The 23,317-nt window shown below is 37.0% G+C and overlaps 1 protein-coding gene across 1 annotated transcript in view; it reads right to left on the bottom strand.

Annotated features, from left to right (window-relative positions):
• Positions 1-3,992: 3,992 nt before the first annotated feature.
• Positions 3,993-23,317, bottom strand: part of LOC583613 (reelin) — a 67,132-nt gene continuing 47,807 nt past the window's right edge. The window contains exons 35-57 of the mRNA XM_031000304.1: positions 23,083-23,191; positions 22,400-22,626; positions 21,843-22,063; positions 21,077-21,230; positions 20,012-20,270; positions 18,886-19,023; positions 17,761-17,905; positions 17,002-17,170; positions 15,833-15,973; positions 15,090-15,273; positions 13,977-14,170; positions 13,087-13,456; positions 11,945-12,159; positions 10,948-11,143; positions 10,156-10,346; positions 9,486-9,592; positions 8,395-8,556; positions 7,454-7,674; positions 6,802-7,040; positions 6,164-6,321; positions 5,189-5,408; positions 4,447-4,746; positions 3,993-4,054 (exon numbers count right to left, since the gene is read on the bottom strand). Coding sequence (XP_030856164.1) covers positions 4,006-4,054; positions 4,447-4,746; positions 5,189-5,408; positions 6,164-6,321; positions 6,802-7,040; positions 7,454-7,674; positions 8,395-8,556; positions 9,486-9,592; positions 10,156-10,346; positions 10,948-11,143; positions 11,945-12,159; positions 13,087-13,456; positions 13,977-14,170; positions 15,090-15,273; positions 15,833-15,973; positions 17,002-17,170; positions 17,761-17,905; positions 18,886-19,023; positions 20,012-20,270; positions 21,077-21,230; positions 21,843-22,063; positions 22,400-22,626; positions 23,083-23,191 — 4,369 coding nt within the window. The 3' untranslated portion in view covers positions 3,993-4,005. The remainder of the gene's footprint in view (positions 4,055-4,446; positions 4,747-5,188; positions 5,409-6,163; positions 6,322-6,801; positions 7,041-7,453; positions 7,675-8,394; positions 8,557-9,485; positions 9,593-10,155; positions 10,347-10,947; positions 11,144-11,944; positions 12,160-13,086; positions 13,457-13,976; positions 14,171-15,089; positions 15,274-15,832; positions 15,974-17,001; positions 17,171-17,760; positions 17,906-18,885; positions 19,024-20,011; positions 20,271-21,076; positions 21,231-21,842; positions 22,064-22,399; positions 22,627-23,082; positions 23,192-23,317) is intronic.

The following is a 23,317-nucleotide window of genomic DNA, read 5'->3' as shown; positions in this document are numbered from 1 at the left end:
TGCTTGCGATTTAATTACAAAGAAAAATCAGTTTAGCTCCAAAAAGTGATATGCATGAATGTAAAGCACAGCAACACTTGCCTACCGGAAATTTAAAACCAACCATTGTTTTAAAAAGCAAACGGTTTCTTGATGCATGAAAAGTTCTCATGTATGACTTAATCATACTTGACGTTATTAACGGTATGTGAAAATATATTTATGAAACAGATTAAATACTCCCACCTTCAACTCTCATTTTATTGCCATTTAAAGAGGCAAAATTTATGTTTGAAAGGTCAATTCTGTTCCATATAGGCAGGCATGGGCTGCCTTTATGCCAACTTAAAATCATCGATATTGGAGTCATTATATTTGGTCGATTTTGCCAGCAAATTTGTAACCGAATTGTAGGAGCTGCTATTCATTCTTTAATAAATGTTATTTAACAGGGGCCTGGAGACATGAAATCAAGGAAAATTTTTCCACTTTCCTTATTATAACTAGTGATCGACCAGGTTTTGTCTAATTTTTTTTGTGGTCTTTTCTTTTCTTCACAAATTATATTATCTAAAAAAAAAATGGGCAGTTTGAAAAATTGTACCCTGCCATCAAATGGGCATTACTAACATGCACCAAAGCTCTATAGCCATTTGTTAAACTGCTTGTAAAGTGGTCATTAATTCCTTTTTTGTAAGCAGTAGGATATGATTTGCTCAAGCTTGTAATATTTTAGAATTTGCTTAATTATACCTTGGCTTTGTGTGACATTGTAAAATTATTTATACTCTTTTAATCGGTAAGGCACACTCACACTCTTAGATGGTAGCAATCACAACACTTGTGTATTAAAATGATCAGTTGAAAATAAATGACTGGTACAACATGTATATGTACTAAAACAGTTTGCAAGTCTTTTTATTTGTTGTGTCCATGCTGTATTAAAGGAAACCAAAACCTTCATACTAAGTTACTTTTATTGTAAAGTTTAAAAGATTTGAATAAAATCAGTGAAAATTTGAACAAAATCGGGCAAGGAATAAGGAAGTAAGAGCTTTTTGAAATGACTAGTCACTAGAGGGCGGTATTCAATTTGATGACATCATCTGTGAACAACTCTCCATGCCTTTTGAACATAAAATTTCACAATTTTTTTGTTTTCTTCGTATTTATTTTTGTTCTTGATCCGACTTCATAACATGTGAAGTAGAATATCATTTTGCATTCTATATCTTGCTTTCGGGGGAGTACATTATCTCAATCACAAGAAAGAAGGAAAAACATGAAATTTGATGTACAAAAGGCATGGAGAGTTGTCCACAGATGATGTCATCAAATTGAATACTGCCCTCTAGTGACTAGTCATTTCAAAAAGCTCTTACTTCCTTATTCCTTGCCCGATTTTGATCAAATTTTCACTGATATTTTTCAAATATCTTAAACTTTACAATAAAAGTAACTTAGTATGAAGGTTTTGGTTTCCTTTAATGTGATATATGCAACAGTATGAAGTTTACAGACTTTCAACGAAGGGATGAAAACCCCAGAATATACACAAAATCTATCTTAAAATCAAACAGAAATAGTATATCAGCAGAAAATTGGTATGAAATGGATTTTCAATCCTTTTATTTTCAAAGACATGATTATAAAACAATTATCTTTTTAATCGAGTCATCTTTCCTGCGGACACTTCAGGATTAACTGGTTTCACTGTAAACTGTCTTTAACTTGCAGAAATACAAGAATTCATTTCTCACTGCCCACAAAGCTACATGAACATTATCGAGGGGTTAGTGACACAAAGGCCTAACTCCATTTTGAGAAAAAGGGGTTCATGTGTCACTGAGCACTTGGGCCTTAAGGAGTTAAGTCTATGTTGCACTAGCCATCGACTTCAATGGGGTGTTGGGTTGACTGGAGTCTTTGTGTTTCCTGGAAAGCCCACATTTTTCTGAACATTTTGATATTAAATACTTATTTTGGCAAAATATGGAGTTACGTCTTTGTGTCACTGAACCCTTGATATGTATACAAAAAAAAATCAACCCGACATTCTTTATCAATACTATGGTAGCATAGCAATTCTCACAGATCTTACAACATTGAGTATAAACAGTTGCTCAAGTTAATCTGTGATAATCAAAATCTTTTTTCCAAGACAAGATTATTTAACATGAGATGATGAGAACAATATCAAAGGATCATGTTTGCAGATTACATATGCATCAATAAAAGGCAATAGAGATACGCAGCCACTCAACAGGATCACAAAGCATCTTTATTAAAGCAACATCTTCAAAATTAATTAAACTATGACAATGGTTGTGTGAAAACAGTAAATGGTTCTATGTCTTTCATACTACCCAATAAATATTATAGTAGGCACAAGAGGTAATTAGTTAATTGGGAATGCACCACATTACAACAACAAAAGAAGAGCGATGAGAAGGGAACCCATTGTGTAGCACCAATAAAGCATGTAATAAGCTTAAAGATAAACTTAAGTTCTGGTACCGGTATATAAAATTTTAAAAATTCTCACAAAATCTGACGAAACTTGCACTGAATGTTGAAGATTACAAATACATAACATGTGCCAAACAATTTTGGTAGAAAATGTATAGTTGCCGAGAAATGAGCATAGAAAGATAAGGAAATCCAGGTAATTAAGTTAGGCCAGGCACCATGTGCTTATTAAACACAGGTCACTACATGCAAATGGGAGTTATGGTTTTTATCGAAGGTGATGCCCAGTAAGTTGTGCCTTTGTTTTTGTTTCACTGGTACAGACAACCAATCTACTGCAGGATAAACAACAATGAATAAATCAGAGCAATTATCTCTCAAAATACGATTCCCATACCATAGAGCTCAAGATTAGCTCAAATCAGCTATGCCGATGTGCAAGTGCTCAATACTTGAATATCCACATACATGTATGTTCACATGTCACATAATCCATTCACCTTTTCATACATTTTTTCTTTTTAATCAAAATGTGGCTATCAAATACAAGCCCATCAAAATGCACTTACAATTAATAACACACCAATCATTCCAAGTAACTCTGATGCTTCTAGTCTTGGACCATTTCATCAATTCATTAAAAACATCTTTTAATGCTTAAAAGTACAGCTATATTTTGTTTAAAGGGATCCGGTAACTTTGTCTCAGATTCTGAAAACAAAATTCTGGATTTAGCTCATGATGCAATGATAATTATAAACCTTTAGGTCAGTCAGGAGCCCCATGACTTTAACAAGCCGATCGCCTGTCTGATTATCAAGATATTTATGATTGGAATTACAAATTTTGAAAACACTTCGCCTGACGGTTTTCATAACACTACAGTCTATTGGGGAAAACGAGTATGGTAAAACCGGTCACTCAAAGATTTTTACTTTTTTGAGGCACTTCTTGATCATTTTGAAGCGCAATTTTTTTAGGGCTTCAATATTACACCATATCACAGACACTGATAACACTTAGGGCCGTGTATCTCAGATTTAACATTGTTAAACGATCCCTTTAAGACACTCGTGGTATTGAAAATACAATATAATGAGCCATATTTGGATAAAAAAATGTACAAAAGTTTTTAAAAATTCACTACATGTATTAAAGGTAAAAAAACAAATGTAATAAATAACATACCGGTAAGCTGTCAGTTGTACATGAGTAAAAAATTCATGGAAGTTATCCATACAAATATGTTGGTCCTAAGCACATCACATATATGACCGAGTTGAAATAATACTTAATATTTGGAGGTCCAATAAAGTCACTTGGAATGCTTGGTTTATTTCTCAAAGGTGTAAACTTGGTATAATAAAAAAAATCTCACTAAAACAACTCACTGAAAGAGATCCTACATGTATATCTATATTCTTATATTTACATTTACATTCATCTACATTTCTATTAATTCTGAGAGCATTTTGTACGAGAGCACCTTAAGCATAAAGCTGGCATCTGACGTTACTTTACTGATCCAATGTTTTTGGTAGAACTTGATGGAAGACATTACACCTTCAGGGTTTCAGCTGGTGAGGAACGCTTCTTTCTGCTGAAACTGAGCAGAAAAAACAACAATAACAATTAAATCAGTTAGAAATCATACAGAAAGAGACCCCCCCCCCCCCCCAAAAAAAAAAAAAAAAAGTGACAGGCTTATTGTAAACCCTAAAATTTCAAACCCATCCTTGATTTAATCGGATAAAAATATTAAAACCGAATAAAAATATTAAAACCTGATTAAAATGTACATGAGTATTTAAACATTTCAATTTGTTTAATGCCTAGTATCAATACATGTCAAACAGTCAGAATAAAAGATGAATACTTAATTATTAGAGGTTTTCTCAATAGAATATTTAATGAATGAAGAATAAGGGACATATTTCTCATCAAAAAATTGGGGGGGGGGGGGGACATCAAAGATTCTCATCGTGTGAACGAGCTTACCTCACAAGGTCTACATTATCCAGTGCCCACTGATCTTGGTTCACCCCGTCATGTCTTGGCTGCCACCACCTGAACCGGACTCCAAGCCCCCTAGCCTCCTGGGGTAGGTCATACAGCACCCTGGTGGGTTCGCTGTAGTCTCCAGGGGCGTGGCTCTGTATCAGATACCAGTGGATGCCGTTGTCAAGGGTGTACTGGAGGAGGACGGCTTTGCTCCTGATGGTGGGGGAGGAGTAGTTGATGTGGCAGGCGGTGTTGTTGGGATCTCGGCTGCCGATCTGCAACACAAAGCCAATCTCCCTGGTGAGATGAAGAAAGAGGAAATGTGAAGTTACAGAGAAGAGAAGGTATTATACACTTTACAATGTTTCCAAATTATTTTTCAATATGGGAGTAGACAATATAATTTTGTGAAACAGGTATGCCATGACAATGTGGGCAGGAAGGAAATTCTCATGAAATATTATATTTTAAAAAGGCATTTTTAGTTACCATGTTCTGTAATCTTCATTATCTGATTATATATTTCAATCACACTGGGATAGGTAAAACTCAGAATCTATTCCATTTTTGAATGTATAAATACATTCAAGCACTTGGAAACCACTTAATAGCATATTTTTCCAAAGTAATAGGTCTGAAGAAATTAAGCCTGGGTGATACATGAAAGGGAAAGTGTATTTTATATCCATCCGATTATGTTTAGTTATTCTATAAACAAAACAAAACATTATCTTCTTACACAATGAGTCTTGTATCCAGCTCTACTGTCACTGTCTGTCTGAGGCCGCACCCGCTGAAATACAGGGCCATGCCATGAGCATGGGGTGTCAGAGGACCACATCCATGACCTTCACCCCCTCCGTTGACCTTACTCCAAGGATCCATGGATGGGATGAGACCACGATCAACGCCGTAGCGGAAGTATGTTGGTAGTGGCAAGGACGGGGTACACGAGTCTCCTAAAAATAGAGAATATACAGAAAAGTGAGCATCACAAATCTTTTACAAGAATTCAAAATCAGCTTTAGTGATATTAACTACCATTTTTTTTCCTATATGATGAGCGTGCAGGTGTCTATCATCAGAGCATATATTGGGGGTTAGCTAGAAATGGATTCCAATTAGACTTGAATGACCAATACTGTCTTGAATGATGTCAATGCCAAAACAAACATCTAATATCTCAGTCATACTACCAAACCAACTCCATACAGGCTTTAAACCAATCCTTGCCATTTTGTGTAATCGGAGTAACTGGTGTAAAGTAATTTTCTGTTTGATCCATCGCGATCTGAATTGTCTATATTGTCAGTATGACTGGGGTATCATCCTGGGACCCATTTCACAAAGCCTCTTTTCAATGACAAATGACAAAAATCAGTGATATATCTGCTGATAACCAATCAGAAGCAAGGATTTCAGTAGCTTATAACAAAAACTGTAATTTGTCACTGATGACAAGTTCTGTGAAATGCCCCCCTGGATAATAGATTCAATTTGGGGGATGCACTTACCATGATTGGATAGACTAAGATTCTATTGTGTACAATCCAATAGATTTTTATAATAAAGTGACTTTTACTGATTGATAAAATTACGAAAAAGAAGAAAAAGCGATTAGAAACTTTGATATGGAACTAAAATAATACTATCTGAGAACTCAATATTTAAAAAACTAGAGATTTTCAAACCATCTGTTAAGTCTGTCACTGACCTTCATAGCCTTGATCACATACGCACGATGGGCCCTCTACGCACTGCCCATGTCCGCTGCACATGTTTGGACACTTCTCTCCAATGTACACATCATCCACAGCCCATGAGGGCGCCAGACTGGAGGCATCTTGCTGGATCCAACGGAACTGTGTGGAGCTGGAGATGAAGGGGTGAAAATGAGTACCGGTGAGTACTTAGTACATGACCGCACTGCTCATAAATCTGGAAAGCACAGGTACATGTATATCAAGTTGAAGTGACGTCCTTCATGATACTCGGGAGAGTGATGGAATAAAATCATAAGCTACCTCCAACAAGGGGAACAGTACAGCACCATCAACTACTATCTACTATCAACCCATTGCCATTCAGAGATGGGTTGTAACTGTATTAAGCCTATGGGAATAGAGGAATGGGGTGGTCAACATGCAGGCTCTAAATAAGTTTTGATCAAAGAGGCATATAGTACATGCAGCACTTAATCAGTACACTATGCCTTTATGGGTACCCTAGCTGCACTCCACCCTTGGTTTTCTCTGACCAAGGAGACCTTCTCTTGGTCGCAAAACTATGTTTAGAGCTTACAAAGGAACAGCTATAGGGAGGCACAGGGAAATCATCAGTAAACCCACTCACCCAGACACTGTATCTCTTGGAAGCTCCATTGTGACAGTCTGCCACTGATGATACCCATTCTCTGAGTAAGAGCTGCTGTCATGGTAACCAAACGGATCGCATCTCACATCCTCTTCGTCTCCAGGGAGACAGGCTGGTTTGAGGACCGTCCAATGGTCTTGGTGAGGATCAGCGGTGTACTCTAGGATGATAGGATAATCCAAGTTGCACGATGGGGTGCTCTGACATCCAACTACGATCTGGATTGAAGAAAAATAAATGAATGATAGTCGGTCAAATATTAAACTGTGGAATCAACTTGGGGGCAAAATAATCAGATAAAAGAAAATGACAGTTCCAAAATTATATATCTGAGATATATCTACATCTCGTATCAAGGGAGAACTAAAATATAATTTAAAAAGGGTGTAGAAGGATCTCATGCAAACATATGCTAATATTTCTTTGCAATAAGTAATCTTCTAATTCAGCATGCCTTTAATTTAAATATTTCTAGTTGAAAAGTTGAAAAAAGAAAAGAATAAGGAGACATGTGCAAAAATCAAAAATATTCAGGATTTTTTCTTTCTTCCTCATCTGCTTGACTACAGATAATTATAGTGCGCTATAAATGAGAGCATTAAGTCATAACAATATCAATTTCTGTACTTACCTTAAATTGTATCATGTAATTCTTGTCCACTATGAGCTGTCGAGTGATGGCTGCACTGTCGAAAGCGCCATTCCTCTCGTTCGCCCAGAAGAGGGCGGTAGTGCGCTGATGACAAACCTCTTGCTGCCTCTGTCCGTAAGGGTAAAACTCCCAAATCATGCTTTGCTGGTGTCCGTGCTCGAATGATTCTGATAATGTACTTGGGTTGATCTCAGAGCCACCTGATTGTGATGAAAAAACACATTAAACTTGAACAAAGGATAGCCAACTAATGTTAAATTCATTCAATTCAATTCGTTTTATTCATTTCCATTTTCAATTAAAAAACAAAACAAAGATATATACAATGATAAGCATTTGCAATATGTAAGAAAATGAAAATGGGCGACTAAAAAATAAGGCCAAATGGCCTTGTGGAGGCATAGTTCCCCAAACAGTAGTTAAGAGATTTTACATATACTGTTACAAACAAAACTAAAAAAGAAACATACATGACAAAACATGACAGGGACATCGTTCATGGCAGGTAATACAAACGGAAATTATCATTACAAAATCAAAAGTTTGAAAACAGTTATAGGTAATGTTGTATAATATGAATATTGGAACAAGAATTAATGATATTTAGATAAAAGATGCTGCTTCAATTTTCTTTTAAATAATGTTAAAGACTTGCATGAGGATATTTCAGGAGGAATAGAGTTCCAAATAACAGGAAAATGATGACGATTGTGATGATGATGATGATGATGACGATGATGACAATGATGGTGCCGCTGGTGCTCCAGATGGTAAATGGTGAAGGTAAAAAAAGAAGATGATAATGGTAATAAGAATGATACTGCTGCGTGCTGATGACGATGATAAAGCTAATGAAAGCCAGTGAACATGACGGTGAGGAATATTAGAATTGAACCACTATCACTGTGAACAACACTTACCTATAAAAATATTATCAAGAGCCCATTGAGCCTGAGCAAGATGTTGCCACCATCTGAACAGAGTAGCATGTGTCCTGGCCTTAATGGGAAGGGATATATATTCCAGTTTGGGTGTTTGGTACTGCTGATAATACAATTCTTTGAGCAAGGTCCAGCTGATTCCTAAAAGTGACAAAAAAGCAATACATTAAACTCTAAACATCCTAATTCTATACATAACATGTGTGGCAAGATGCAGGATATACATTATAACAATATATGTGAAGGAAAATAATTTAATGTACATTTAACTGTCCAACTGTCCTGTCTTAAAGGTAAACGGGACAATCACTTAGTTGCAGGGCCACTCAAACTACTTTCATCTTTTCAATTACTTTTATGTGTTTGTCTCATATTAAAGGTAAAGACCGGTAGTGGTAACAATGCGGTTCAAGGGTTTTGGGTGCAAAATATCCATTCAATATTGTTTAGATATTGCCTTCAGAAGTTTAGATGGCAATACTTCAACCTAAATTTGCAAAAAAGCAGAAATATATGCCCAAATGTTCAATGTTGAAGTGCATTCGCGATATCTATCCAGGCCAGATGGCTATGATAACGTACCAAATATATCAATTGCTAGGCGGTTTCCCGGCAAAATTTTTATCACCACGTATTAGTCAAAACATATTCTTTCACATGATTGGTAATAAGAGATTCCATTTCATTTCTTGAGAGGGGGGGGGGGGGGGCGTTTCCAAAACTGGTCTATACCTTTAATGTTTTAAATGGACAGAGATACCATGGTTAGGCATTTTCTGTAGGCTTTAATTGAATTCCCAGCCCTCTCAGTCTCTCCCTACACCCAAAAGTAATGAAACATCAACAACACCAGGGGGGTGTTTCACATATTTTCTATTGTCGAGGAGATTTCATGTGCTTGGTGTGGATTTTATAAAAAGTCTAAAATACTTGAATTTTAGCTTTTGAATATATCATATTTTAAGGCTACAGATGGCTCTCCATAACTTTTAAGTCCAACTTAGAGTTAAGTTCAACTTAGTGAAACACCCCTCCCCCCCCCCCCCAGCATTTAGCAGACCTGTACTCACCTCCATCGGTGGAGTACTGGAGTATGACAGACTCAAGTCGACTTGTCGCTGTCAAACAATGCTCTGCATTACTCTGGCTTCCAATTACAATGTAGAACTGGATGAATCTATAGGCAATTGAAAGGTACGATGGAGATTTGAAACAGAATTGGCGTATTTCGAACAACTACTTGTAACCACATATCATATTTATAATCATTCTTCATCTATTGACAACACTATATATTGATCTGGGCCATCTTGCCTAAAAGTCAAGTTGCGATTGAACTATCATACGCAACTTGCAATCAAACACAACTGCGCATTGCATAAAGAGAGTTGCGATTGATCAATCAAATGCAAGTTTGCATTTGGTCATAATTTATCTATCATAAAGTTGCATTTGATCTGGAAAGTTGCGCTTGAAAGTTGCTCTTTATGCAATGGAATTGCAATCAAACACAAAGTTACTTTTGATTTTTAGGACTTGCGTTTGATTTTTAGAGTTGCGTTTAAAATTCAACTCTCTATGCAAGAGGGCCCAGAAGTCTATGATGAATGCTCCAAAGTCAGCTGTATTCCCACGTTAGATGCCGTACCTACTACACAAAAACACTTTGAAAGAACATGACCACATAAAATAGTGATATCCGATTGCTCTTGATTTTTCACCAAGGGAATATGTATGTACCTTGCATCTCTGATATCTAGTGATGTGGTCATAGCTAGCCTTGCACCACTCCCGCTGAAGTACACTGATCTTGCCTCTCTTATGACCCCACATGTCCTCTCACTGCTCCCCTTGGTGATGACCCCACCCTGGATGAGAGGCCAGTTGCTAGGAGACATCTTACTGCCAACAACCTCCTCCTTCAGGAAAGTCTGAAAGTGAAAGAAAAGAACATGGATTTATTGATTTATAGTAAAAGTGTTGTCCAGTGGTAGCAGATTCAATCCCGCTCATATTAACGGACTATAGCAAAGAATAAATTTCAATAAGGCACCCTATTACTCCACAAATAAGGCATCTTAGCAAAAAACAAATTGTTGAATTAGAATATCTAGCCAGTAACAATCCGCTTTCCCCGATCTTATCTTGATAGCCATGGCAGGCATGCACCAGAAGAAAGATTTTAAATGCTGATTCGTGCCTGCCTCAGCTGGCTAGAACTTGATATACCTCTTGTTACACCATTTACAATAAAAAAATTGATTGATTCTTTTACCATCTCTGGTTTATCTTCCAATTGCATTCCCTTTCTGTTCTCATTCTGTTCTCAATGATTAAAGTTTATCACTTGATGTCAAGCTTTCCGAGTACACATACAAATTGAATGTACATAGAAAACTTAGTTCCTGATGATGATCATGCTGAAAAGTCACAAATTTTAACTTAACATGACACTCATGAATTTTCTTCCTTGCTTTAAAGCGTCAAATAATTCAATAAGGAGATGCAAGTAGGTTGATATCATATCATTACCGGTAATCCGGAGCTCCTCTCACATGAATCACCATGGAAACCAGGATCGCAAACACATGTTGGATAGTCACATGATCCATGCCCACTACACATGAGAGTACAGGGCGGTCCTATCCTGATATCATCTAGAGCCCATCGCTGGTAGGCGGGGTGGGGAGCGGAAGTAGCCCCCTGGTACCATCGGAATCGTATCGGTCTGATGGGGAGAAAGAAAAAATGGAGAGAAATGTGATGGTGAAGAGAAGATGGATAAAAATCATACTATACAAATTATTGTCCACATATATATAAACACACCTACAAAAACGAAAATGGCAAATTTTGAGGTTGCTTTGGGGAAAATAAGGAATGCCAATTTGTGATACCAAAGCATGTATACAAAATATTAAACAGCATATCAAACCTGGCAGACTGGATTTGTATACCTTCATGTACACCTGAAGAAAACACAAAAAGCAAGATTTTATACAGCCATATTGGGTTCTTCTCCCCCTGGCACTCAGACATTTATATTTTGATAAAGATTGCATCACATACAGCAGGTGTAGCTTTCACAAAGCTAAGGAAAATATCAAGCCTACAGAATCAATGGCTTTCAAAGACATTTCTTGATTTCTTGAATATAGGAAATTTGGTCTACCTTACATCCATTTTAGTATTGGATTCATCAAGGGTATAAAGACTATAAGGTAGAAGTGTTGTGGTCGAGTGGATACGTCGCCGGAATGTCGATCACAAGGTCCACGGTTCAAGTCCCGCCGCGGCACCAATGTCCTTTGGCAAGACATTGATCTACATTTGCCACACTCCACCCAGGTGAAGTAAATGGGTAGTAAATGGTAGGAATTTATTCCTTGAAACGCAGCACGCGTAACAGCTGCACTGCTAAAGCCAGGGTGATTATGCTGCATTATTGTAGAGCGCTTAGAGACTTCTGATAAAGTAAGTGTAAGGCGCTATATAAGCAATTATAATTATTATTAAAGGATTTTCTTACCTTCCTGTCATCTTGTCTGTCAGGGGTATGACCAGCCTCCTCCATCCATTGAACAGAAAGAGGACGCTGGGAAGGGTCACATCACCTCCGCAGCTCGGGTCAGAGGGCAAACAGGATTGAGTGACCAGTGACCAGGTCAATCCATGGTCAACAGAGTAGACTAACTGGATAGGCTGGATTGGACTATCCCAAGATGAGTTACAACCGATGCTAATCTGCATAATAATAATAATACAAACAATTTATATAGCGCTGTACACAAATCAAGATTACTTCAAGAAAAATCAAATTTACTAATGGAATTAACATTACTTAAATTACCAAGAACACAAAATATTACTAGCATAACTTAAAAAAATTAGCATTACTTAAATTACCAAGAAGATCGAACATTATTTACATTACTAAAGAAATTAACATAACATGTAAATTCCTTGGAAAGTCAACATATTATATCATTATATTAATAATAGCAACGATTTAAAAAGACATAATGTAGGCATTGTAATACTAATTTAAACTTATTTTTTAGTTATTATTTTTTTTTTTTAATAGATGAGTTTTTAGATTCTTTTTGAAAAAGTCAATGGTGGGTGAGTCCTGGATATAGGCGGGGAGAGTGTTCCAAAGAGTGGGGGCACAGACTGAGAAGGCCCTGTCACCATATAGGTTGTGGGTGCGAGGACCAAGTGCGAGCTGGGGTCTGGATGATGACCCCATAGAAAATAAGAAAAGGACCAGATAAGTTTAGAATACGTTTGACAAAGAAAGTAAGTCTAGCTTGTTCTATTAAAGTTGCTGGGTCTGTAAATGATGGGTGCATAAAACAACAAAATAAATTGTGGTCCAGACAGTTCTATACAAAATATTCACCTGTATGAATATGCACATAGAACAAGAAAATACAGCTTAGAGAATTGTTTCAGGCTGTTTGTGATACAAAATGCAAGCAACTCCACTAAAAGCGATTTGAATTTTACAATGATCCTTCAGGATTGTACAAATAACTTTAAGTACAATACAAATCCATATTGTCCAATTGCAACACAATCATTTGTGACATGCAAAAATATAATACCACTTCTAAATAATCAACATATTTCCAAGTTAAATTTGGTCAGTAGATGCAGCAGACATAGTACCTTGAACTCTAGTACATCTCCCTTCTTTAGTATCATGTCATGTGTCGTCAAGGAAGAACTCTCGATTGAGTCAATTCCTCCAATCCAGGATACCCCAGCATCCCTCGTAGGCTGCATCCCTGTATCACCGAGCCCGGCATTACGGCTACAAAACTCTCCTAGGGCTGCATTATCTGAGAAGAGCCAGTGGTCTTGGATATTTTCTGTCAAGAAAGAGTCCCTCAGGAGGTGAGGTAGGGTAGCTGATCCCCCTATGAAGACATTGTCGATGGCCCAGTCTGCAGTGTCAGGGCCTGAGTGAGATGGCTGCCACCATTTCAGACGGGTGCCGTTGTGGCGTGCATCAGGAGGGAGGGCTAGTGACACGAATCTGTGGTGAAAAGCACAATCATTTAAAAGCTTGAAAGAATTTGATGATGCTTGCTTAATATCAAAAGTAGATTTATCTTAACAATTTCCTTTTGGGGTCTTTATCTCAAAGAAATATTTCATGATTCCATTATTAAAGCATATTACTCAATCACTCTCTGCTACTTAGAAAAAGAAATCTGCTGCTATTATATCCTAAGATAATTCAAGATCAATAGTGAATGACGCCTGGCTGGAATGCTCCCCAGGGAGTGGAGAATGTGCATACATTGTGTGCGGATAAGCCTGAATCCGATGACCGGGTTAATAATATGATCGCAGGGCCCTCAGGGAGAACAGTATGAATACTGATGAGGCTACCCTGGGTAAAAAAGACACATTATTATTATTATTATTAATGACCAATCCCCCAAAAATATGTATTGAGCGTTAATGAATATGCCATGCCTCAGCAAGCACAACCGTGTCTTAAGGGATTTCATGAGACAAGCGATACACTTATAGAATTACAAAAGTCTTACATTTCTCTGCCGTTCTGGTGGTGGTATAACTCCAACAGGAGGGTCCATGTTATGCCCCCATCTAATGAGTACTCCAGGAGGACTCCTTCATCCCGATGCTGAGGGGGATTCAGGCAACCAAAGCGGTAGTAGAACTGGACGTAGTCTGCATGGGTCAGGTCAAAGTCTGAGGTCACCAGCTGTCTGCTGCAGGACTGGTTTGGACAGGAAACAGACAAGATGATCAATCATATAGTTTTTCTAACTCTAACTACCTCCTTCTTTCGTTAACGAAAGTCATGATTCTAGTCTAAATCATTCAAATTTAGTCTTCGTTCTTCTTAAGAGTCGTTGATACTAGAAAAAAAGGGCCTTTCACATGTAGTGTAAAGATAATTTTATCGATGACATAGAAGCATTCAATATATTAGCATATTAATCGTTCAGTCAACTGCAAATGTTGTAACATACCAATGCAAAATGCATCCATCACAGCTCTCAACGCAAAATTTAGAGCTTAAAAGCTTCAGCGTATATAACCATGTCTTTGAACAATTGTCATTAAAATCAAGCTTCAACCTTCACAATAATTGTATCTCTAAAATTTTAAAGAAGAAAATGTAGCCACTCTTATGCCTATTTCATGATATCAAGAAATGATTTTCTGTTGTAAAGCAATGGTAATTCTTGATATTAAGAAATAGGAATATATGTTAGAACAACTTGCCATAAATACGCATCAATATGCAAGCCAAATACACAAAGGTGTGACTGAGGCATTAGGCTAAACACATTCTCAAAAGCTTACATTTTTTAGGAGGATCTGATGACTAAGACAAACAAGGATTTATTACAGTAAAATAAAAGTATGACAAAAAATCAGGTCTAAATAAGTCAGTATAAAGGAATATACATCATATATGTCTTCTTCTTTACTGACAGTACGTCATTTGTTCCCTGTTTCATAAAACTTGATATCAATAACAATTAAGTTACAAGCTACTGTTATAAGCTACTGAATTCAAGGCATCTGATTGGCCGAGAGTAAATTTATCTTAGAAATTAAGTACTTGTTATAGATAAAAAAGTTTTATGAAACTGGCCCCTGTTCCCTGGCTCCCCTAGCTGTCCTACCTTTGTGAAATGAAGATAAGTCCCAGATGCCACTGGTCCACAGGATGCTGATGCTCTTGCACCAACAACCTTTGACCAATGACCCTGTCCACTAACAGGCTGATCAGAGAATGTGTCACGTAGAGATTGAGGAAGACGTACAGAGGGTCGCTGGCAGGAGGGACCAGTCCATCCCTGATCACATCTTTTAGGAGAAAACATTTAATCTCCACTTTATATCAGTAAATTCAGCTGCTAATAAGAATGTCTGTATTAATTCTATGTTGACTGCATAAATACCATATTCAGATATTATGAAGATAAGGTATATGGTATTTCATAAGGAAATTTATTCACTTTTTCAGCAAACTTGGAAAGGTTCATGGAAGTTCATTCCTCTCAAACACATAAGCAACAGAACACAGACTAGGCTTCACAGCATGGATCCAACTACTGCTGTAACACTTGCGGTGCTACAATTCATGAAATTGTATCAAAATTAATTTTAAGACACTAGCTTTTGTTACGATTACTTTTTTATTGTTCATCTTACCACAAAGTATACTCCAGGCTATCACATTTTACAATTCACAAGCCTGTCTTATATACTAGGAGGGCTACTTCTTCCAAGTCTAAGCCTATACTGGATTCAATATCTCACTTTCAGCATAATACTATCTATGGTAGTCATAGGGTCAACGGATAAGAAATACTGTACATTACTTTAATAGCAACTCGAGGAGAATAAGAAGTTTTTTTCTTACATGCATATTCCAGAGCTGCATTGCCCATGACCATGGCACATGTCACTGCACTCTGCTCCAATGTAAACATTGCTCAGAGCCCACTCGTGACCCGGGTCAAAGCGAGGTGGCTGGCTCCAACGGAAACGGGTACTCTTGGATCTGAAAACAATACAACAATCAAAACAGATATTCAGGTTAGTAGACGATTCTTTTGCTTCAAACATTAAAAGAAGACATAAAAGGCATGCATATATCTGAAAACAATACAACAATCAAAACAGATATTCAGGTAAGTAGATATTTCATTTACTTTGATCATCAAAAGAAGAAATAAAAGGTATGCATATCTGAAAAAAATGCAACAATCAAAAAAGATATTCAGGTAAGTAGATATTTTTGTTTGCTTTGAGCATCAAAAGAAGACATAAAAGGTATGCATATCTAAAAACAATACAACAATCAAAACAGATATTCCGGTTAGTAGATATTTCATTAACTTTGATCATCAAAAGAAGACATAAAAGGTATACATATCTGAAAACAATACAACAATCTAAACAGATATTCCGGTTAGTAGATATTTCATTAACTTTGATCATCAAAAGAAGACATAAAAGGTATACATATCTGAAAACAATACAACAATCTAAACAGATATTCAGGTTAGTAGATATTTCATTTACTTTGATCATCAAAAGAAGACATAAAAGGTATACATATCTGAAAACAATACAACAATCAAAACAGATATTCAGGTAAGTAGACATTTCATTTACTTTGATCATCAAAAGAAGAAATAAAAGGTATGCATATCAACATAAAAGTTCATTGTTTATATAAACAAATCTACTTTTTTCATTTGACATGAGGGTGCCGTGAAAATGTGTTCTTTAATAACATTGTATAAATTATCAAGGATGAGTGATTCAAAATTAGAGATCATTGGAACAAAGGGTCAAACTACTGGAAAGCTTTAAAGTTAAGCACCCTTTTGTAAAAGATATAGTGTAAGGTTGAGGGTGTGGTTTTGAGTTTGGTGTAGCATCGCGCCCATGGATGAATTTAACATGTCACAGAGCATGTGTAATACAATAAGTGAAACTGCTGCTTGGTTGTTGTTTAAATTTGAAATCTTAAAGGTGTTTAAAGATAGATATTGTCACTTTTTCAGTGTTACAACTTATTACCTTGTGTAGTGTGGAAGAGGCAGCGTCACTCTGTTCCAGCCATAGTAGATATCAGCCAGATAAACACTCCTCATATGATAGCTGGTGCATTCTACTTGAGATGGGAAGCATTCAGTGAGGAGGGGGTCCCAGGTCTTACCCATATCAAGGGAGTATTCCAAGAGTATACCTGTAAAAAAATGATGAAAGAAGATTATTAAAAAAATTATCCTTACTGGAGAAGCCTTCTTATAATGGGTATTTCCTAGGGTTGGAAAAATTAAATGATGATTTATTTGATTTAAATCCAAGGTGATTCAAATCGTGCCAACCCTGGTATGCCTAAAAACTAAAATCAGATTTGTCTCTGGCAGAAGAAAGCAAAGAAACATGAAACTTTCCAATACCATGTTTACAGGAAAGCGAGGTATGAAACATGGACAGAAGAGAACAGAAAATAATGTTTTGAGGAACAAATAGAAATTAGTGTTAGAAAGAGGAAGATAGCATGAGAGGAACGCAAAGAAAATAATAGTAATTTTAGATATCAACCAGATGAAGACGGGAGGTTAAGAGACTGAAGAAGACAAAAAGATATGAGTGAATTAAATTCCTGCCATAGGAAACCAGGAACATGATAACAATAACAAACCTTTCATGATGAGTTATATTTTTACAATGTTTATACAGAAGAGGGATACATTTGAAGATGGAGGGAGAGAGAAATGAAAGAAAGAAAGAAGAATTGGAAATTACAAAGTGAAATGCGTTAGAACTCACCATAACATGTCTCCTGCGCAGTGCACCCCAGAGCGATATCAAACTGCAGGAAGGTGTGGTCTGTTACCATGACATCAGAGGTGATGGTGTATCTCATCTGTTCATTGCTGGCAAAGTGTAGAGCATTATGAGCAACACCACACACCTGAAAGTTGGAATACAAACACTTGGTTATCAATCCCTTGCTCGAAAGCTGGCAAATCTACAAATCACTATACTATTTGCATCAATTAGCAGCCATTCCCAACTAAGAAAATATTAATGCTCAAAATATCATACAGATTTAATATATACTAGTACATATAGTATATGCTAAGCATCTCCAGTAAACATGAGAGTTGGCAAATAGCATGAAATTGTTAATCTAGTAACGAGGGAAACCAACTGGTCGTCTTTGTATTGGGCCTACCAGAATGAGAAAATTCAGGGTTCAAAACTCAAAGTTATGTTAGGGTAAGGATATGACTATGTATTAGACAAACTTGGTTCATAGAAAGAGAGGCAACAAACTTCTTCCTTTTTCCTCCAACATTGCTGGCGATTCTACCAAGTCAGCTATAATGGGATGGCTACAGAAAGGGCAGTTTTGGGTGACAATCTTGCTTGGTGTGTTTTAAAGCGGGACTGCACTACTTGTAGCTACTTGTGCCCCCTACACAGTCAACAATGCCTAAGCAGTACCCATTGATCCTCTATGGTCCCCTTTTTTCTTATTTTAATTGAGAGCTGATTTGATGAGATGACCAGCTGCCAGTGACCATGCAGGGAGGTCTAATCCCTCCTGGCCAAACTAGTGCAGATAGGCTTTAAAGGAACAACAACATGTGTTTCCAGCCAATGAACAATGTGACATAGATAAGGAGAATTCAAGGGTTCAGTGACACAAAGACGTAACTCTGTTTTGGCCATTTTGAGAAAAAGTGGTTTATGTGTCACTGAGCACTAGGGCCTTAAGGAGTCTATGTTTCACTAGCCATTGACTTCAATGGGGTGTTAATTATTTGTGTTTACTGGAAAGCCCACATTTTTCTGAACAATTTGATATCAAATACTAATTTTGGCAAAATATGGAGTTACGTCTTTGTGTTACTGAACCCTCAAATTGATCCTCAAGTATTTTCTTACCTGGCCCATTGTACTACCAGGAGAGATGAGCCAATTCTGATCATGAAGAGAGAAGTTCTGATCATCGTCATTCTGGAGCGATGTGGTGAAATCATCTTCAAGGACCATCTGACCATGGATGTAGCCACCGATAAAAATCTGTCAGCAAGAACAGTTCATATAGTTATTCATACATATGCATAATGCTTCATTTGAATACATGTATATCTGTTTTAAGCTATCAATATTTCTCTTTTTTCATGAGAGAGGACAGTGTGATGACACATGTGATGAGGGGGGGTGTTTTGGGTGTTCCATTCATGCCACTGTTTGCTCTCGATATTTACTGGCTGTATGGGTCTCTCAAGGGACGTACAAATCATGGTCATAAATCTACAGAATTTATATTTGTTGATAATTCATTATTGAAGGGAAAAATATTATCTAAAGATCACAATGGTGAGAGCAAACAGTGGCATGAACGGCCTGCCATAGTTCAGTCCAACTTAAAGTCGATTTAATCTTTGTGAAACACTACCCTGATGCTGTAACACTTTTATTCCTGTAAATTAATGTAAAAATTAGTTCTATAAACCTGTAGATCAGTGGATAGTGTATTTTTCAAATATAACACCTTGAGTGCTTGAATAACATCTGGCAGCTCTCCAGTTTTCCTTGCCACAATCATTTCAAACTGTATAAAAATGATATTCTTCTTTCAAAGAATTACTATCCTGGGAGACTTTCAAATAACTGCTATGACATAAATCAAAATTTGGAACAAGAATGATGCTGTACATATTTAACATCATTATGAAACATTCAATGAATAAAATACAGTCAAACCTGCTTCAGTGACCACCTGTCTACAAAGACCACATTTTTTGTTTTCCTTGAAAATGGTTTCTCATTGAAGCATGTACTAAATGAACCTGTCTACAAAGACCACATTTTGTGTTTCCCTTGGGTGGTTGCAATTGACAGGTTTGACTGTATAACAGAAGATATAGCTTGGGAGCCAAAAGGGCATTGACTCGTTGTCAAGAAATAAGAATCAACTTCCTAATGGCTGAAAATAACAGACAATATTAGAATATCAATGCAAAAATTTGGCGGTGGAGGCATAACAACTGAGGCTCTGACCAACCTGATCAATGGCCCACTCATCCATGTAAGCCCCGTCCCTGGATGGTTGCCACCATCTGATCCTGGTAGCATTGGAGTGTGACCCAGCAGGAAGCTGAAGGGCTACATACATAGGGTCATTGCTCTGGGGGTCAAAGGTCATTTCCTGGATGGTATCCCATGTGATGCCACCGTTGGACGAGGACTGGAGGATGATGGGTAGATTCAGTTGAGACGGAGGACGCTGGGAGCAACCAAGCCGGATGTAGAAGCTGATGATACTGTGAGAGGAGATCAAATTGAAATCTATATAAACCTGGTGACTTTCTTGAGCATGTTTCATGTAAAAAAAAAAAGGATGATATCTATTCCCTTATTTTCTGTTCAATGACTTTGGAGAAAAACAGATCATTAAGGTACCAGGTCAGAGATGGTCAAAGGCTCGGCCAGAGTTCAAACTTAAGTGATACAGAGGAAGCAATCAGGAAGAAAAATGTACAGTACCTTTCAAACGTAAAAAGTAAATTATCAACTTGGCATATCAAGCCCACAAGAGCTGGAATTGTTACTTACTATTGTTGTCACATGGGCAAATAAGGGAGTCAGGGAAAAGAGACAAGAGAGAGAGAAGGGGAGATGAGGAGGAGGGGCTGGGAGAGAGAGAGGGGGGAGAGAGAGAGAGAGAAGAAAAAAAAGAGAGAAAGAAAAAGAGAGAGAGAAAGAAAAAGAGAGAGAGAAAGAAAAAGAGAGAAAGAAAAAGAGAGAGAGAAAGAAAAAGAGAGAGAGAAAGAGAGAGAGAAAGAGAGGGAGAGAGAGAGAGAGACATTTCATTTTCATTTCATTTCGTTTATTTCCATTTCCAACAAAATAAATAAAGTACATGGGATTGCATTGTACATACAGGGGTAGTAAAACAATGAAACTTTAATTGGTCCACAGTGTACAACAGGCATATAAAACAGGTTGGTCATGGAGGGGACTGCTGAAAAGCTGGGCTTGTAGATCGCAGCCCCCTATAACTTATAGTTGCAAAAATAGTATATCAATAATAAAGGAATGCACAAATACATAAACCAAACATGCTTACCTTGCCATAGTCAGATCCATATCAACCGTTGTAAGCATTCTTCTCCCAGATCCAGTGAAATGAAGACTCTTTCCTGTGATCAAGGTTCCACACTTCTGAGTTACCTCTGCACCACTCCACTGTGAGAACTTTTTCCGGTCTAAAGATCCAGAATCTAGTCAAGTGGCAGAGAATTCATAATGCTTTCTGTTAAAATATGTTCATATTACTGTTAAAAATCAGTATGAAACTAAATTTTCTATTTTTCAAAGGATTATCTAATTATATATTCTATAATTGTAATGATCAATTGGCATTACATAATATTGTCAAAGTTATGGGATTCAAATTAATGTCAAGCTTGCAATCTATTGGTGTTATATTAAATACTTCCTCACACACGATGTCTTAATAAACAGTTAACGACTTAATTATTGATACACCTTATAAGTTAGTTTGTGTTTTTTGTACATCAATAATGAAAGATGGACTGGTTGAATTAGGGCTTTTGTGGAATACTTTTAAATGTAAACTTTAATATGTCACTTTCTCAAGAAATGTTAATTGGGACAGATTAATTTTTCCCATCCTTAAAAAATTACATCAGTTGGCAAGGGTATGAATAATTCAGTTGTTAAATGTACATGTAGGAACATTGGCTGAACCCATACAAGATAAAGAGAAGACAAACTGGCTGTTGAGAGCCGTGACAGACAAGCATTACTTCAGTGTAAGAGATATATAACACCCTTTTGCCTCTCAGCAAACAAAACAAAATATTCTTTACTTTGAAAGGATTCCTTGAGGAAGAAAGGGTTTGGTAGTAGGGCGTGGCACATCTGTCCTCCATAACCCGGGTCACAGTGGCACATGAATCCATTGGCACAGGATCCATGTCCGTTACAGTTGAGAGGACAGCCTGGTCCAATGTAGATCCCATCTATGGCCCACTGCTTGGGGTTCTCCTGAGCTGTGAAGAAGCCCTGGTACCAACGGAATCGTACAGTTCTGAGACATAAAAATTACACCATTACTTCAAGGACGTTGCCACGTTTGATTTGAACAGCATTTGAGAAAGATTTTGATGATAAGAATGTGGGTCAAAGGTACTTTTCGTTCAAATCTGACTATGGAAGATAGGGCCTACAAATAAACAAATTATTACTATTTAAAATTGCAGATACCCGACTTGGGAAGCCTGTATATAATATTCTGTCACCTCAGGGGATATATGATAGTGTAGTAAGATATGAAATGTCAATTGGCTTAATATCACCTACATCTTATCTCACAATCATCTTTTTTAGTTCTTTGGAAACATGTTTCTACAAAATCTCTACTCACCCACAAACATGAAGTCTTGAGAGGAGAATGGTATACCGAACCCATCTCTCGTTCTCTCCACTGTAGTAGACTGTGGGAGTGGTGAGATGCTCAGAGCATGAGAGACACGTAGACTGGTTGGAGAAGCAGTCTGGTGAGAGTAGACTCCAGGAGGAACCGTAGTCTCTGGATACCTCCAGCCTGACTGGATGGGTAGCACTCGACTGATTGGTGCATCCCACATTGATCTGGGAAAGAAGAACACAAGAATGATGTCAGTGTCTCTTGTTAGCTCACTGATGATTGACAGATGTCACAAGATGAATGAGATCTGGAGCTTTTTTTTAGGGTGGAGCTTAGCAGGTCTGAGAATTTTTTTTAAAATATTTAAAAATCTATGAAATAAATTTAGATGTTTGAATAACAAAATATGAGTTGTATGCAGCCCTGCAAATCAACAGGAATCAACTTATATTTGGATGTCACCAAACATTTAATGTTGAGAAATCTAGACATAAGTGTGAAATTATGATTTGTATTTTATATGTAAGGCAACTTTATTCATAAAGCTTTTAAAATGATTATATTTCTAAATAGACAACATGTGTAAGTTTACTTAAAAGTGTATTTCATATGTCAACATTGCCTGATCGATATGTAAACACTAAACAACCTCTTGAACAAACATGTATGGAATATCTTACCTCAAACTGAAGGATGCTACTTTCATCGATATCAATATCTCTGGTTGTCACAGAGTGTTCTCCAATACTGTGAGGAAACACCAATGATGGATGATTCCCAATTTGATAGCTGTAAAAAATATATGTATAAAAATAGATGATTCAATTTCAGTAATAACCCACACTCACAAGTATCTTTTACCTAATAGACTACAATTTTAATTGATCAAACCAATTTCTTAGTCGTATATATTGG

Source organism: Strongylocentrotus purpuratus, unplaced genomic scaffold (genome assembly GCF_000002235.5).
Source record: "Strongylocentrotus purpuratus isolate Spur 01 unplaced genomic scaffold, Spur_5.0 spur5_scaffold_6, whole genome shotgun sequence".
NCBI classification, from domain to species: Eukaryota; Metazoa; Echinodermata; class Echinoidea; order Camarodonta; family Strongylocentrotidae; genus Strongylocentrotus; species Strongylocentrotus purpuratus.
This window is presented reverse-complemented; position numbering and strand designations above follow the sequence as displayed.